The following is a 16912-nucleotide window of genomic DNA, read 5'->3' as shown; positions in this document are numbered from 1 at the left end:
GTTCCTCTCCCTCTCGCGCTCCCTCTCTAACCGCTCTCTGTCCCAGTCTCGGTCCCGGTCTCTGTCTCTCCCCCTCTCGCGCTGCCTCTCCCTCTCCCTCTCCCACTCCCTCTCCCGCCTGCCCGCTCCGTTGCCACACTCCAACTGGTTGTTGTTGGACGGGGCCGTCATGGTACACTCAGTGTTGGTGGAGGAGGCTGTTTCGGTGGGCCGGTCAGTCCCGGTACAGGTCCCAGTCCCAATACTAACGCTCCCTCGTTCATCACTAGAAGCCGTCCCGTCTGATATAGTCGCCGGTGGGCGGGGCAGTCGCTCTGCGCTGCAGCTGCGGTCAGCAGGGCAACGGCGAGAGAGAGGAGGGGCTCTTGGCAGGGTGGTCCTCGTACCCACAGACTTCATGGCAAACTCCTGCTCTCCTGACACCCCACTGCCAACACTGCCCATAGTGGGGGTCAAAGGTCAGGGATTAGAGGTTAGGAGTCAGGATTGGGGAGGGTCACAGATACATTTGGAAGTAGTGTGGGTCATCACAACCTAATGCAGGTAGTGGGGGCACACACACTAGAGGAACACAGAAAAACGAAAGGGGTTATACAATATTATAATTGCATAATGACTGATTATACAATAATAGCTAATGCAGAGTAGATCCCAACCCACATACAGGGGCAGCGTGGTCATCCCACCATGATACAAATGAATGGACAAGTCTGGACAGTTATAGTGGGGTTATAAGTAAAGTGTAACGATAAAACCTGTCATTTGCAGTTAAATGATGAAATCACACAGTTACTGTCTGTTTATGGCATGTATTTATCATGTTTACACTTGGAATATATACCCATAAAGTGTAAACAAACAAAATAGACACAAGTACCTCTCTATACTATAGAGGGTGCATGAGTTAGGTGATGCTGGTTGAAGAGGTCCCTCACACCAATCCAGTACAAAACAGAGATTACACTGGATTTTGTGTCCATTAGCATCATTAAATTGAAGGAGAGTATTTTTGTTTTTTGTGTGGATGCAAATACAGAAACCTCTGCACAAAAGGGCAATTGAATACAGTAGAAAACAACAGCCCTGCAAGAAATACAATTTTTGTGAAGCTTATAATGTTCAGTTTTTGTTCAGTCTGTTTGAGATGCTGCTTTCCTCTTTAATGTGTTGACATGATCATAAAACTAAGAATAATATTGTTTTTCTTTCTGTTAAATCTTCTTCTTTTTCCTCTATTATGAACCAAATATGGACAGAAAGAGAGAGCAAGTTATTTACAGAAATCCAAACAGATCAGGTTCATAAGCAGTTCTTGTAAAATTAGGAAAAGTTGTGAATTATCGAGCTGATAAAACAATGTTACATGTGTGTTTAGGGATGTTTAAAGGCCTTTTCAGGTCCACGGGGACTTTTTAAGGTGTTGTCATTGGTGTTGTATTGAATTGCGCAGCACCGTACATTAAAGTGCAATACAAGTCAATGCAAAAGTACCTCAAAACTATGTCTGGAAAGCTTTGTCTAACATCTCTCTACAGCAGTCCCAATGTCAACACCTCAACATTGTAAAATACTCAAGAGTGATTAATTGCACTGCTGTTGTATTAGTTTGCATGAGGCTGCAGTGCACATGTTCCTGTCCCTGTCCGACCCTCTGAGTATAACCTCTGTTACCAGTTTATTAGGTGCACCCAGCTAAAATAAATGCAATCCAGTTTACCTTCATAAAGTTATAATGTTGAGTTTTTTTCAGAGATTCAACTTCACAGTCTTGGAGGATATAGTTTGTGGTGCTTTTTAGTTGTATATTGTGTTATAACTACTGCCCTGTGTTAAAATCTACTATGATGCCTTTACAATTTACTGTACTCTCAGTTGATATTATGTATAATCTTCATCATATTTGTGTCACTGGTTGGTTTCTGGGGTTCTGGGCAAACTGGGTTGGGGGGAACATGTGTGAGGAAGGCTCAATAGAGACTCCTAGGTGTATGCAGGTTGAACATGGGAGGTGTTTCATTGATATAAATGGTGTGGACATAATATGAAACACCTATCAGCACAATGGAAATCAATTTAACAGCACCACAACCTACAGCCTCCAAAATGACGGTAAAATTGAGACAATGCCTCTCTAAACCAGCTTACCGCATGGCTGTTATTAAAGACTGAATTGTTTAATTTTATTGGCTCGGTGTACCTAATAAACTGGCAACTGAGTCTTCAGCTGTCGGATATCTTTCCCTTGGTTCACTGTCTCCTGGTAAAAGACACAAATGCACTAAAGAGAAAGACACCTCTCGTGTAGCGATGCAGCTCAACATCACCACAAACTGCAGCCTCCAGAAATGACTAAAAAACTGAATACATAAACTTCATGGAGGTGGGATTGGTTGCAGGAACGTTGTGCTAGTTAAAGAATAGGTGCAGGCCTACCTATAAGCTGGCAAGTATTTTGTACACAGGCAGTTGTGTTTATATGCCATTTGGTATTAAAGAGCTTGCATATGAACGTTCACCTCACCAGATTCCCACAGTATAGCATGTTACCCTGGCTCAGATAGATGGATAGATGCATAGATAGATGGATAGATAGATAGATATAGATAGAGGCAGTCATGCCCATGCACCTCCCCGTCTCAGCCCGTGTACTAGAGGTTTACTTCCACTTGGGTGAATAGTAGTAGTAGTAAAATACACTGCCTATCTATCTGCCGCTCTGCCTCAATTCCCCTCCCCTCACGACTCCCCTACTTCTCTCTCCCTTTTCCCCCTGCATCCCTGGGCGGCAAGGGCGGCTTTAGCAGCATCCGCATCAAGCCCTGAATCGACTGCGCTCCCAAACAATTACCCGCTAGGCCCCGTGACGGGAAACAAAACGCACGACCATCGCTGAATAAATGAGAATAATACAAATAATAATAAAAACCTACATCCAGATTAAAATGCACAGCGTCATTGACATTGACGACAGTGTCTGTGATTTACCGATTGTAGCATCCTGGCGGTCCATCATCAAAGGCTACTCACTGTTTTGCAGCTCGGCGGTTTGTAAGATGGCAGCCTCAATAAATAATCATGTCAGAAGCCATGCAACGTCAGTCCCGGTCGCCTCTGAATTATTCTGCGTTGTTACCGTGGGTCGGCGATATTAGGGACGCTGTCTTCGACCGCTGTCAGCGTCGGATGCTGATGATGGAGTCGGTTGATACGCGCATCAGCTGAGAGACACACACCCACCTCTGGCCCCGCCCATCGGGCTGCGTGAGACAAACGCCCCCTTTTGGCACTCGTCCAGTGCTCTCCCTTGGGAAAAGCCTATAGAGTCATACAGTCCCCGGGATGGGTGGATGGGTGGGTGGGTCTAGTTGTAGGTGGATGAGACTGTAGTGATGCTGCCTGACATTCTTCACATCCTTCACTTCAGTCAAACTACCAACATCACCTTGTAAAGTGAATGCACATTTTATAGACCTGGATTATTATTACTCTTGCATAAATGTGAAAGCAGAATTGTTCTCACTTGGTTGAGGTGGATGTAGGACTGCAGCTAATGACCATTGTCATTATGGCTTCATCTGTTTGGTTCACATATTGACATCAGCACTGCAGAAAGTCTCTACATCTTCTGCAGTGAACTAAAAACACATCTTTTTCGACTATACCTTGAATAAAGAAAGTAGCACCGTAGTAGCACTTAAATGGCCCTTATAGCACTTTGTAGTTTAGCTTTATTGAAAAAATTGTACTTTCTTGATTCTTGTTGTTCTGAGTTTATAGTAAGTCACTTTGGATAAAAGCGTCAGCTAAATGTAACGTAATGTTCACTCAGAGCCTTAAGCGACACCTTTCCAAGGCTTGTATTGTCCAACCATCTGTCCAAACCTCAATTTCACGAGAAATATATGATCAATAATTAGAATAATTAAAAAAAGAAAAGCAAGCTGGAACCACGAAATGTTTTTGCATGAAAAATTACTTTTAACACCTAATCGGTTAATGGACTAATCATTTCAGCACTTGTATATATTATTGGGTTAATTTACAACAAAGCATATTTTATAAACTCTTGTGCTGTGCAATAATACATTTTAAGTAACTAAAGCTGCAGTGAAGTAAAAAGTACAACATTTCCCATGTAGAAGTAGAAAGTGGTATGAAAAACAGACTCAAGTTGCACTTAAATAGTACTTTGTTATTCCACCACAGATTTCAACTTCATACCTCAGCAAATTAGTATTGTACCTCTATAAAATTGGAGAACCTGGGAGTACAGATTAAAAAAAGATATATATATATATATATTTGCTGTCTGATGTGGGTCAAGCTACACATATACTGGATCCTACACTTCCCATAATGCAACTCAATGCTACTCTGCCTAAAGCCCTGTTTTGTTCTTCTACTCAATGTTTTTGTATCCAGTGTGTAGCCCTTTCATCATGGAGCAATTGTTCCTGTTCCTATTATTATTATCATTATTATGATACGACAACGTCTGAGACTCTCTTGGTTTTGATTTTTCTCCTCCTGTTTTCACATTTTCTTAAATTTCTACTATTATGTTGTCTGTCATGATTTGCATTGAAATATGTTTGTCGCTTTATAGTTGTTATATGTCCTCTCCTGACATCTCTTATTATTTATTGGAACTTATTTTTCTCTTTTGCTTATTCTTTCCTGCTGAAGCGGCGAGGAGCGCCATCGCGCCCCCTGCAGGATGGGGGAGGAACCTCCAAGGCCCAAGGCACACGTGAGTAAATCCCAAACGCCAAAGCTCCAAAGCCTTTCCAACATGCTTGACTGTCCACCAGGGGGCAGTGGTGTTGTGTATTTGCCGGCAGTCTGCACTGGGGCTTTCTCTGCTGCCACACTGGCGTGGTGGAAAGACACTGGCTGTGTCTCTCTGTTTCATAGTTAAAGGGATTCTCTGGCACCCTTTGGCCACTATGAGACGCTCCCACCCAGCTCAGATAAGTCTGTGTGCTGACTCAAGGGGAGTCACAAATGTAAAACCTTGCCTAAAACACATTTAATGTTAATTTACACAAATAGGGACATTTAATGTATATGTTCACCGTGCTTTACTAATTTACTTTAATGCCATTTTGAATTAGTATCTGCCTATGTTATGTGTTTGGGATTATTGGTCCAGTGGTTTTCTGCTATTATGACTTACTGCCTTCTTTATTTTTGAAAGGCTTGACTTTTTGCTCGGCATGCAGATGTGCTCAGCTTGTCAGTCCTGACAGGTTTTAAAGAAGTGTGTCTCTTCACATGATCAAATAGATACTTGGCAACGTCAACATACATTTTATCCAGCAATGGCTATAGACTGCTGCTAACCATTTTAAAATGTATAAGGTCATAGGGGTGACAAATTAGATTCCAAAGACGACTATCATTACAAGGACATTAAATGCTGTGGGAGGAGCAGTCATTTTTATCACGCAAGGACTGATGGCATCACTGATGCTGAGAAGTAACTCAAAGGCGGCTGGTGGTCTCTATTTACTTGAATTAATATTTTAAAAATTCCTGATTCAAATATAATTCAATCTTATTATTTTCATTATAGTGTTTAAATAGTGTTTTTTTGTTCTTCTTTTTTGCAGCCTTTGAATGTGGAGGCCCAGTTATTCCATTTACCGATGTGGCACATTACAGACATAATTGCTTTAATGTTTTTCTTTTCACTCTGAACTGTGTCGAACATGCAATACATTAGTTCCGCTTGCACATTGGAGTTATAAAAGCATCTCAGTGTTCACATCTTTCTCACAAGATGACAGAAACAGTGGGCGTTTATCCTCTCATTATCCTCTCATTATCCTCCTCACATCAGCTGTAATCTGTCACACATCACATGCAGTTTTTCCTCTTTTTTCCCCTCCCCACTGACCATCAGTGTTTTCACAACAAGAGAAGATCTGTCAAGATGTCCAACATTACAAACCACAGGACTCTGGGCCGGAGTATCTGTATCATCACAGGAGCCTCCAAGGGATTCGGACGGGCTCTGGCACACAAAGTAAGTGAGTTTAACTTGTACAAAGAAGGTAAGATTAAAAAAAAAAGACCAGCAAACCAACAACACCGTCTTGGTTCTGTCCAGGTGTTCTGCTGGCTGGAGCCCGGCTCTGTCCTCCTGCTGGTGGCTCGCTCTGGGACTTTGCTCCAGGAGCTGAAGGAAGAGCTGCAGAGCTTCACCGAGGAACAGCAGCTGCTGGTTCACTGCGTAGCTGTCGACCTAAGCACGAGAGAGGGGGTCAATGAAACAGTCAGGGTGGCGAGGCAGGAGGCTGTAAATGAAATAGAGCATGTGCTTCTGATCAACAATGCTGGTGCGTCTTAAAGTCTTTGTTGTCAACAAGCAGCCTACTTATAATGCCACGATTGCGTGGGGTTTTCTTTGCATTTTCTGTAACAAATGTAAAGTTAGCATGAATGCATAAAGGTTGCAGGCTAACTAGCCGGCCGCTAGAGGAGTAAAATGCTTCATGCTTCATCCACAAACCCTTGTCACAGAGTAGGAAAGCACATTGACATCTCTTTTTCCGTTTCTGGTGTTTTTGAGTTCATTTTCTGTAACTAGTGTTGCATGAAAGCATGGCGGAATAAAAAAAGCTAGCTAAGTAGCCAGCCGCCCGCTAGTTAGTTAGTTAGTTACTCTTAGGTGATTTCCATTTTTTCTGTTTTTCTTTGACGTCCTCGTGACCGTGGCTAACTTCCATTTCACTCTGCTTTTGATCCCTATGTGATATTATCTTTCCACCTCTCTCTCTCTCTTTCTGCCCACAGCCACTTTGGGAGACATTTCCCACTTTGGGAGTTTCACCAACCTCGAGGAGGTGAACCCCTATCTGTCCCTCAACATAAGCTCTGCTCTGGCACTGACTGCAGGGATCCTGCAGGTGTTCTCCTGCATTCCGCTCATGCGAAGGACCGTCGTGAACGTCTCCTCGGCCTTAGCGCTGCAGCCCTTGCCGTCCTGGGTGCTCTACTGCACTGCCAAAGCAGCCAGGATGATGATGTTCAAGGTACTGGCTGAGGAGCAGCCCCATGTCAAAGTCCTCAGTTACTCTCCAGGTATAGCCTACAACACTTTATTTTGACCGGTTGATGTATACTCCATCCATATGTCCATCAACAATACTGTAAATGTGCATGTGTATCTGTTGTCTATTGGCCATGCATTAAATTAGCCATACAATAAAATGCACAGTGTGATATTGCATCAAATCTGGAACTATTTAAGTAACTCGGTAGCCAGCATCTATATTGTAGAAGAAATAAACCTGAAAGGATGTACTGTGCCTCCACATTTAGTAAGCACATCTAGTCTGCATGTAATATCAAACAAAATGAGATATTTATCTAACAATATAATCCTTTGTGTTCGCTTCAGGTCCAATGGACACAGATATGCAGAAGGATATTCTGAGGTTAACAGGCGTCAAACATCATCTGTTGCCCGCCCAGGAGTCTGCTGACAAGCTGGTGAAGCTGCTTCTGGACGATGACTTCATCTCAGGAGCAAACCTCGACTTTTTTGAAGTGTGATATCAACATGAGACGGAGGGAAGAATAATGGTGTTCACCTAGTGTGAATTATTGGGTGACACTATCTTGCTGAAGTTTGATAGAAAGTCTGATGGTCTTGGCTGCTGGTCCCAAATGTAAGATTTTAGTAAAGAAACAAATAAAACACAGTAGGTGCATGTCACTTTTAAACAGAATACGTACAATAATGACCGCCCATAGTTTCAGTAGAATACAATAACTTTTGGTTGTTGTTATTTTTAATCAGATTTGCTTTTATTTGTTTGCTGTGATGTTTGAATTTCTATTCTTTTGCAATCTATTGATATTTTCTTGTTTGTGTTTGTTGCTGATGTATAATGAAGCATAATGTTAAGCAAAACTAGTCTTTAGCCAAACTGTTGATTGAAATAGCATGTTTTATTTTATGAATATCATTCAAATCCACTGTTTATACTGTCTACATTGTATTAATCCAGCACATTGGACTGCACTTTTGCTGCTTCTCTTTTGCAATCTGGTCAGATGCTACACTGCATTTCATTGTCCCAGTACTTACAATAAAGTTGAATCTGAATCATTCTGGATTTAGAAATCACTTTTGTATTTGGACAAATGTAAGCCTCTCATATTTAACTGGTCATTAGCATAACACAGAACTTTCATTTACTGCTAAACTATGAAAAGTTAGTTTGCTAGCTAATACTTGACCTGTGAAGCACTGCCAGTCACTCCAAGTTGGAGAGGTGTGAAAATGTGAGGTTGTGTATGTATGTGTTCTTTGTAGCACACTGTGGGGACATAAGGCAGGGAATACACACATGTTGTGGGGTCTGGGTACATTCTGGGGACTTAAAGGTGGTCCCCTCCAAAGTGTTATGTCATAAGTTATGTTGCGAGTATAGAAAGAGAGAGTAAGTTCTAGAAACTACCAGAACAGAGTAGAGGCAGAGAGTTAGCTCCGCTTTGGTCAAACTCCTTGCAGCTGTCTAACGTCACCACAGACTCTTGATAGACAGCCCCAACTGAAGGCCCAAAATAACCCCCAGGGCCCGAGTACCTACCAATTCATGGTCGGGGGTGGGGGGGATTTCAGGATAAAAAGCCAAAAGTGTGACCACCAATTTAAATATCTTATTCTAACTGAGAGAACGACAGCAAGTTCTAGTAGTGTTACTGTCAGATAAGCCTGTTGGCTTCATTGACAGGACGAGACATTTTATTTCTCAGTGGACTACAGAGACAAAACACCCTCAACCCATGTGTCTGTGCCTGTTGGTGCGGTTCAAGAGGACGGCTATTTTAGTCGCTCGGGTGTGGAATGCGCAGTTGTCATTGAGGAAAAGAGAGGTCACAGATTGGTCTACGCGCTCCTCAACTACTCCGTCGCTGCATTTAGCTTCCCTCTACCACTGAAACACTCGTCGGTTCACCACTGACTCACTGTTCATCAGCGCCTCAGGAACCATGGAGAACGTGGCGATATTTGACGCACCTGGAAAGGGAAGGGGTCTGAAGGCGACCAAGGAGTTTTGGGCTGGAGACGTCATTTTTGCAGAGCCCAGTATCTCAGCTGTTGTGTTTGACGGGTACAGTGCAATGATGCCAATTGGGGACGTGGAAGCTTTGGGGATGTGGTCATTATGGGGATATTTGGGCTGATGGACAACATGTTATCTGTAATTTATTTCTGTCGATTTAAAATGTGTCCGCAATATCTTTCAGTTTCTTGTTTTGGATGTTTAGAGAGTCTTATTTTAATCTGGTTTGCTATTAAAACAAGAGTGCTATATTCTCACAGCATTTCACTTCATTATCATGTTGATGTAATCTCATGTAGAACACTGTGGCTCCATTGTAGACAGCTCATACTCAGGGGAATACTTTGACATGCCAGTATTTAAAGTGTAGTTAACATTAAGGAACACAAATTCAGACCGTTGTGATTTGTATCTTTCAGATATTAATGCTCAGTTGTGTTATCCTTTAGTATCTGAATCTAAAATATTTTTTAGATTACGGCCTTTACGGAGATCTATTGGAAATATCGTTGTTGATCTGTATCAAGAAATTTGAGATGTTAATGTTTTGGAATGGGATCTTTTACTAAACATGACAGGCCAGACTTTACTGCCAGAAGTGCACGTTATCCGAGTAATAGTTTCGCTGAAGAAGACTGGCGACGTTGGGTTGAGAATAGTTTGTGATGACCTGATGTAATCTGAAAAAGAATATAGAAAGAATCACGTTTAATGCTCATCTGGAAGATTGGCTTGCTGACTGATAGAAGTGCATATAGAAATAATAAATAGTTCCCTATATCAGAGCATTTGGGCAGCAGTAAGGTACAGCCAACACGTTAAACTCTTCCATTGACGACTATCATCTTTCCACTCTTTTTCTGCAGTCAAGCAGAGCGTGTTTGCCACAGCTGTTTCCGCAGCGCTGGGAAAGACAAACTACAGAGGTGCGGCCAGTGCAAATTTGCTCATTATTGTGACCGGACTTGCCAGCGCGCCGGCTGGGCCGAACACAAGCAAGAATGTGGTGCCATCAAAGCTCATGGCAAAATACCAAACGAGAACATCCGGTAAGGAAATACGTTATATGATGCTTCATTTTACTTTTAAAAGGCTACTTCCTAGTTTAGTTGCCAAAACATAACCATGTTGTTTTGTTGCATATTTGTTTTGTTTTGTTTAAACTTACAACCTGAATCATGTGTTTAAGAATTTGATTCATACAAACTACTTACTGTCCAAAAAGATTTAAAATGAGATATCCGAGGAGAAATTGCAGCTTCTTCGTACAGTTTAAGGCAGGGTTGGTAATCTTGCTAGATTAAAAAAAAAGTGAAAAAACTAAGCCCACTGTTGCGAACATTTTTCAAATGAAAGTAGCTAGCAGCACTAGCTCATGGAGTTTATAAATCTATCAAGTAAGTCGGCAAATCTGCAACACTGACAGCTCATCCCTTCAGGCCTCCCTCCAAATTATCATTATATCCATCAACAACGAACATGAATATTGTTAGCACTCACAGCTGTCAAGACAGCAGCGTGTGGAAGGCTTGGTTAAGTGGGCGCCCCATGAATCAAGGCTGAGTCCTCTGCTCTCCATCAAATATCAGTTGATAAAACACAGAGAGAGAAAACTACAAGCCTGAATGCAATATAAACCTACAGCTGTTTCGAATAGTTCAAAGTTTTAATTTGTCATGCACATTAACATTCAAAGCATTACTATTAATACCGTACAGAAAAATGATGTGCAATAGTCCAACTTCTCTTCCCCCCCTCTCAATTCAATTCAATTCAATTCAATTGGCTTTATTGGCATTAATGTTGGAACAACAATATTGCCAAAGCATCAAGACACAGGACAAACAGAAAAACACAAAAATATACAACTCTTATGGACAATAACAATAATAAGATTAAAAGAGTACAGGTGTGTGTGTGTGTGTGTGTGTGTGTGTGTGTGTGTGTGTGTGTGTGTGTGTGTGTGTGTGCGCATGCGTGTGTGTGTGCGCATGTCATGGATAGAGCATTGTTTGCAGCGATGACACAGCACCTGTTGATAGTGTCATAGATAACTCATTGGAGAAATATGACTTGACAAGCTAACAGGTTAACTGCCAATAGGTTAACTGCTAACAGGCTAACTGCTAACAGGCTAACTGCCAACAGGTTAACTGTTTACAGGCTAACTGTTAACAGGCTAGTTGCTAACAGGCTAACTGCCAACAGGCTAACTGCCAACAGGTTTACTGTTAACAGGCTAGTTGCTGACAGGCTAACTGCCAACAGGCTAACAGGCTAACAGGCATGCATCTCTCTCTCTCTCTCTCTCTCTCTCTCTCTCTGTAATTGTCTCAAAACCTCACTAATATCTTATAAAAAAAGACATTCGACACAGCCCCAAAGATCTGAGCTTGAAGCTCAGAACAAATGAGCCTGCAGCAAACGGCAAAGACCCCGAGCTCAACACCACTGATGGCCGCCAGGAAGTCCACAGACAACCTTTTAGATTGTTTCAAAAATGCATCTGAATATTCCGGCGACTCGTCGTGCTGTTTCACGTTTTCCTCACAGTTTAATACACATTACGATACACAGAAAGATGCTCCAAATAGTTATACAACAGATTATATGCAATTTAGAAAAAAAGCTATATTCATAGATCATACATTATAGCAGATAGCTTTGATAATTAATAATAACGTTATTTGTATGCACAGTTTTCTTTCTCTATGCCCCCTTATGACCCGCCGGCATTTGTCTTTGTGTTTTCTGTTGTTGTTGTCAGTTTGGTGTCCCGCATCATGTGGCGCCTTGACAAAGAGGGGAGCGTGATGTCTGACATGCAGCTGGTCACACTGGATGAGCTGGAGGATCACATTCCTGACATGCAGGAGGACGACTTGAAGGACTTAAAAGTGGACATCAACAACTTCCTGGACTACTGGCCCCGTAACAGCAAGCAGCACACGATCGACGACATTTCGCATTATTTTGGAGTGGTGTGTTTATACGCGTTATCCTCATTTTCCCAAGTTTGTTTTTGTTTTCCTTTCAAGCACAGGAAGATAGGGAGCTGACCTTCCTCCCCAAATTAGACAGTGCAGCCTCTCAGAGATCAAAACTATTGCATCTACGTCCTTGTTAACTCGCAAATGATTTCATGTTTGCCACCAGCACAAAGCAGTGGGATTTTCTTTCATGTTTCATGTTGTAACAGTTAAGTTTAGTATGAACACAATGTGCCATGCTGTAAGTTAATTAGTAATGATTACACTATATGCACCCTGCAGCTTTGATCATGTGACATAATTGACCAGTGACCTGGTGGAAATTAAGTTTATCTGATAGACAACAACTTCCTAAACAAACTTTTAAACAAGCCACCAGGGGTGGTACAATCAAAAAGCCCCAGCAGGCCCCAGTTCTGGGGTACAATGAGACAATGTGTGGTTAGGGTGCATTTTTTAACAGCTCTGTGTTCACGTTTATATTTGCCCTCTTTCTCTCAGATTAACTGTAACGGTTTCTCTGTGAGCGACCAGAAGGGCCTTCAGGCAGTGGGAGTTGGTCTTTTCCCAAATTTGTGTTTGGTGAATCATGACTGCTGGCCAACCTGCACCGTGATCCTCAACCACGGCAAGTAAGTACAACTAAATGCCTCTTCAGTTTCTATTTACCCTTGAAATAATAAAAAAACAAAATTTAAGATAAGATAAAATAAGATAATCCTTTATTGGTGGGGAAATTACAGGATTACAGCAGCATTGCTCACAAGTGAATACAAAATAAAAATCAAGTAATATAAATAAACAGTAATAGAAAACAATAAAAAACAGTAAAGAAGAATATTAAATATACAGACTGAATAAAAAAAAGTTGTATATTGCACCAGGTGAATGGTTAAAGTTTTGATTTAGCTGAAATTGACTTTGAAAATTTGAAATGTTTTCCAAGTTGGTGTGTGTTTGCGTGCTGTTGTGTACGAATGTGTGTTTGTCAGGTTGCATTTGGTGTAAAACTACTTCCTGTTTGTCTTTCAGTCAATCGGCTGTGAATACTATGTTTCATTCTCAACGGAGGTGCGTTACCTCAACCTAAACCTTTTCAAAGTCTTATTTATTAGAGCACCATTGAGACTATGACGTAATCAACCAATCCCCACGCTTAACCTCCGTCCTCCCTCCGTCCATTGTAGGACATACGAGTCTTTGTCAGTTGTGCCCGGTAGTATGCACTGTAGGTTTGATGCGAGTCAGACTTCACATCAAAATGTCAACATGCATCTTGAATGCTCTAACCTTCATTTAAAGGCTGGTAGGAGCTTCTTTCACTCGTATGATGCGGGTTTGTCACTTTGTGTGTTTTGTCGACGTGTGATTGCAGTGTGCGTCTGTCCATCTTTAAGAAAGTGTAGTAGAAGCTTCTCTCATTTGTAACCACTTTCATTCCCACTAGTTCACTTCTAACACCATGTAACACCAGGCTAACACATGGTAAAAAAAAACAACTTTTCCATGTAAATACCCCCAATTAATTTCATTTTGAAGCCTTTTATTTTTGCTTTAATATTTACTACATGTGGATAAGTTTGTCACACATTTTGTAAATGAAAAAAATAAATCCCAAATTTAGTTTCAGTCTTTGCAAAAATAAAAATAATGCACTGAGTTTTGCCGTAAGTGTGAAATAATCTTCATTAACACTCATTCCTTCAATCCTTCAACGGGATTGACTGAACTGAAAGCCACACTATGGAACCGAGTTTCACCGTCAATCAAAAACTGTAAATGAAAGAACACCAAACGAAGTCTCTTCCGCTTGCGTTCAACTCCGTTCCTCTTCCTCAGGATTGAGCTGCGTTCTCTCGGTAAGATCGAGGAGGGAGAAGAGCTGACAGTCTCGTACGTGGACTTCTTGAATTTGTCGGAGGAGAGACGAAGACTGCTCAAAACCCAATACTTCTTTGACTGCACATGCGAGCACTGCAAGAACCACATCAAAGATGACTTGAAGTTGGCGGGCCTGGAAGTGGACGGAGTCAAGGTGTCTGTCCATTGTCTTCGTGTTGATTTTAAATGAAGCTCTCGTGAAGCGAGAGGACGATCGTAAGACTGCAGAAGGCAGAAAAGACCCTCTACCTAGATTTAGTCCCCTGTGATACAGATGGGAAACATGAGCAGCAGAGGCGCAGCGGCTATTTTAAGCTAAGATAACTCCTAATGTATTCACTGGATGTAAAGGGGTGCATTCATACATGTGAGGAAGAGAAAAAAGTACTTAATTTACTCAAAGGTAGAAACCGTATGTGAATGATCTACCTCATACTAATTATTATCTTATCTATATTATATAGACTACCAGTATCAGTGAGATAACAAAGTAGGCCAATGAATCATGACACTTCACATTATATGAATCTGTGTGATATGAGACACACACGCTCGTTGAGTGCAGATTGTATGTGTGGGTCAGAGGTTATATGTGTATGATTCTGACACTCTGACCAAAACTGTTATATGCCGTATTTGGCTTTCTGATAACCACCAGAATAACTATGAAGTGTCTTTTGATCACGTGTGAGGAAAGATTGTTTGTTACGAGTAAAATAAAATGTCTTGGACAGGGCCTCCAGCAGGTCAAAGGTATTTTCAAGTATTAAATAATAGTCAGGCCTTTGCCTTTATGGGCCTGAAGAAAAATAAAATCTGTGATGTCTTTAAAGTTACTGTGAGGGGGAAACAGTCTAATTTTTTACGCTGACGCCTCTATATGACCTAGATAAGTAAACGAGAAGGCTGTCAATGTCTATGTAGTTATTCTGCATGCGTTCAATGTCAGTGTGTTAATTCTTGATTTGATCAGTGCCTCTCATCTCCATCTCTTAGCCAACAGAAGAAGAGGTGAAGGAGGCAACGGATTATTGCTTTCAAATGCTGGAGAAGATCGACAGATCTCGACTCAATGGGGACTACCATGAGGTATCAAATTACCAACATCAAATAATTACTTTGTTTTTTCTTATTCTATCTTCAAGCCTACTGTCCATGCTTTTTTAATGTATCTATGTTTCTCTCAGGTGGTAAGATTCTGCAAGGAATGCGTCGCGAAGACGGAGCCAGTTTTGGCTGACACTCACATCTACCTGCTGCGGATATGGAGCACATTCAGCGAGGTGCAAGCTTACCTGCAGTACTTTGTTGAAGCTGCAGAATACGCCCGCAAAATGGTGGACGGATACTCGTGAGTACAGAGATGTTGGGCAGCGTGTTTTGCGATACACATGCACGTCTTTTTAAAATCCAATAAATAACAGACTGAAATAAAATAAAAAAACGAAACATCTTCCCTCGACAGAAAACTGTACCACCCTAACCATGCTGGTCTCGGTATGGCGGCCATGCGAGCCGGAGTGACTCACTGGCAAGCTGGGGAGATAGAGGTTGGCCACGGGATGGTCTGCAGGGCCTACGCCATTCTCATGGTCACCCATGGTCCAATACATCCCATCACCAAGGACCTGGAGGTAAACTCCTCAAAATCTGGAAGCTTTTCTTTGGTTCGGCGGATATGCTTTTAAGCCAAACATTTCTTTTTTTTAATAGGTTACAAGCCCACAATAATTTTTTGGCAAACATTTGAAGTACTGATGTGTCCTCCCTGATATTTCCACAGGCGATGCGTATGCAGACGGAGATGGAGCTGAGGATGTTCAGGCAGAACGAGTATGTTTACCACAGTATGAGAGAAGCAGCTCTGAAGAACAAGCCAATGGCTATGATGCATGAACCCAATTCTGTGGAGGAAGGAGCCAAGAATCTCTACCACCGGAAGAAGTAAAACAGCAAAAAAAACCTTGAGTATTGGTGTGAGAGTCTGCACGTTTAGTCACACTTTTGTAGTCACGCTTTTCATTAAAAAGATGTCACGTCGTACGTGTGCATTTTGTTTTCAATACTCCAATGGAAGTGCCGAAATTCAGTAGCAGTTTTTTTTATATGCAGTGCCAGCTCTATCGCAATCAGTACTTCAGCGACGCTCCTGAAGTCAGATGCATTTTAACGGTACACGCAAAGATAGTGTGAAACTAAACGGTTCACAACTTAGACAAAAAAAGTCCCCAAAATTAAACAAATTTTCAATTCTGCAAAACATTTCTTGCAAACCATCACAAGGTTTCTCACATTAGACACTTTCAAGAATGAAATCTCATGGTAAACACTCAAAATGCAAACACAAGAAAGCAGTAATTGAACACCGTGTGAGCGTCGACACTACATATAGACCTCAGGTTACCTTTAGTGACAGCATTGAGTGTGCTGGGGATGAGCAAATGTGGCCAGACCCGAACAGAAGTCAGGGTCCAAAACCACACTATACAACACAAATGTTTACATTTGCACAGATAACTAGTTCAATGCCTTTTGTTGCAAAACCTGCAGTGTCAAAATTAAAAAAATAAAAAGGGTATTAAAAGCGCAAAAGACAGTATTAATGGTCAGTGCATCGTTAAAAGCTGCAATCATTAAAAGCTTAAGGTAGCAGTTTGTGTCAATGCATTTCATAAATTGCCCTTCTGAAAAATAGTTTGTCGGTTTTAATTGCAGAGTTCTCTTTTGACACGTTGAGCTCATCTTTTTGCCATGTGTGCGTGCAGTTCTTTAAACAATGAGCCATATTATTCAACCAGTCATCAAGCAGGCTTAAAATGAGAAGCTAAAAGGTCAGACTCCCCCTGCTGTCCATTGGTGACTCTGCACAAGTCAGCTCCCTGGCATAGAGATGACATTACTCATGTCCTTAGGGATAGAGGACACTTTTCTTTTAAGACTAAAGTCATCTTGTGATTTTAT

The 16912-nt window shown here is 41.5% G+C and overlaps 2 protein-coding genes across 3 annotated transcripts; both read left to right on the top strand.

Annotated features, from left to right (window-relative positions):
• Window positions 1–5935: 5935 nt before the first annotated feature.
• sprb (sepiapterin reductase b) lies at window positions 5936–7560 on the top strand (the record flags this gene model as incomplete). Its single annotated transcript, XM_079222432.1, has 4 exons — window positions 5936–6028; window positions 6113–6341; window positions 6799–7086; window positions 7406–7560. The coding sequence occupies 4 exons, from the start codon at window positions 5936–5938 to the stop codon at window positions 7558–7560; spliced, it is 765 nt and encodes a 254-aa protein (XP_079078558.1).
• A 1345-nt stretch (window positions 7561–8905) lies between these two features.
• smyd1b (SET and MYND domain containing 1b) lies at window positions 8906–15994 on the top strand. Of its 2 annotated transcripts, XM_079221623.1 has the most exons (10): window positions 8906–9128; window positions 9947–10129; window positions 11848–12061; window positions 12572–12702; window positions 13103–13141; window positions 13910–14105; window positions 14948–15040; window positions 15139–15302; window positions 15417–15585; window positions 15735–15994. In XM_079221623.1, exons 1-10 carry the CDS (start codon window positions 9007–9009, stop codon window positions 15897–15899), a joined length of 1476 nt encoding a protein of 491 aa, XP_079077749.1. In that variant the 5' UTR covers window positions 8906–9006; the 3' UTR covers window positions 15900–15994. The 2 variants fall into 2 exon arrangements, with proteins under 2 accessions (XP_079077749.1, XP_079077750.1); XM_079221624.1 differs by lacking the exon at window positions 13103–13141 and having other exon boundaries at window positions 8909–9128.
• Window positions 15995–16912: the final 918 nt, after the last annotated feature.

The sequence above is a fragment of the Taurulus bubalis genome (assembly GCF_910589615.1).
Source record: "Taurulus bubalis genome assembly, chromosome: 8".
NCBI lineage: Eukaryota > Metazoa > Chordata > Actinopteri > Perciformes > Cottidae > Taurulus > Taurulus bubalis.
The sequence above is the reverse complement of the archived record's forward strand: the minus strand, read 5'-3'. Positions and strand labels throughout refer to the sequence as shown.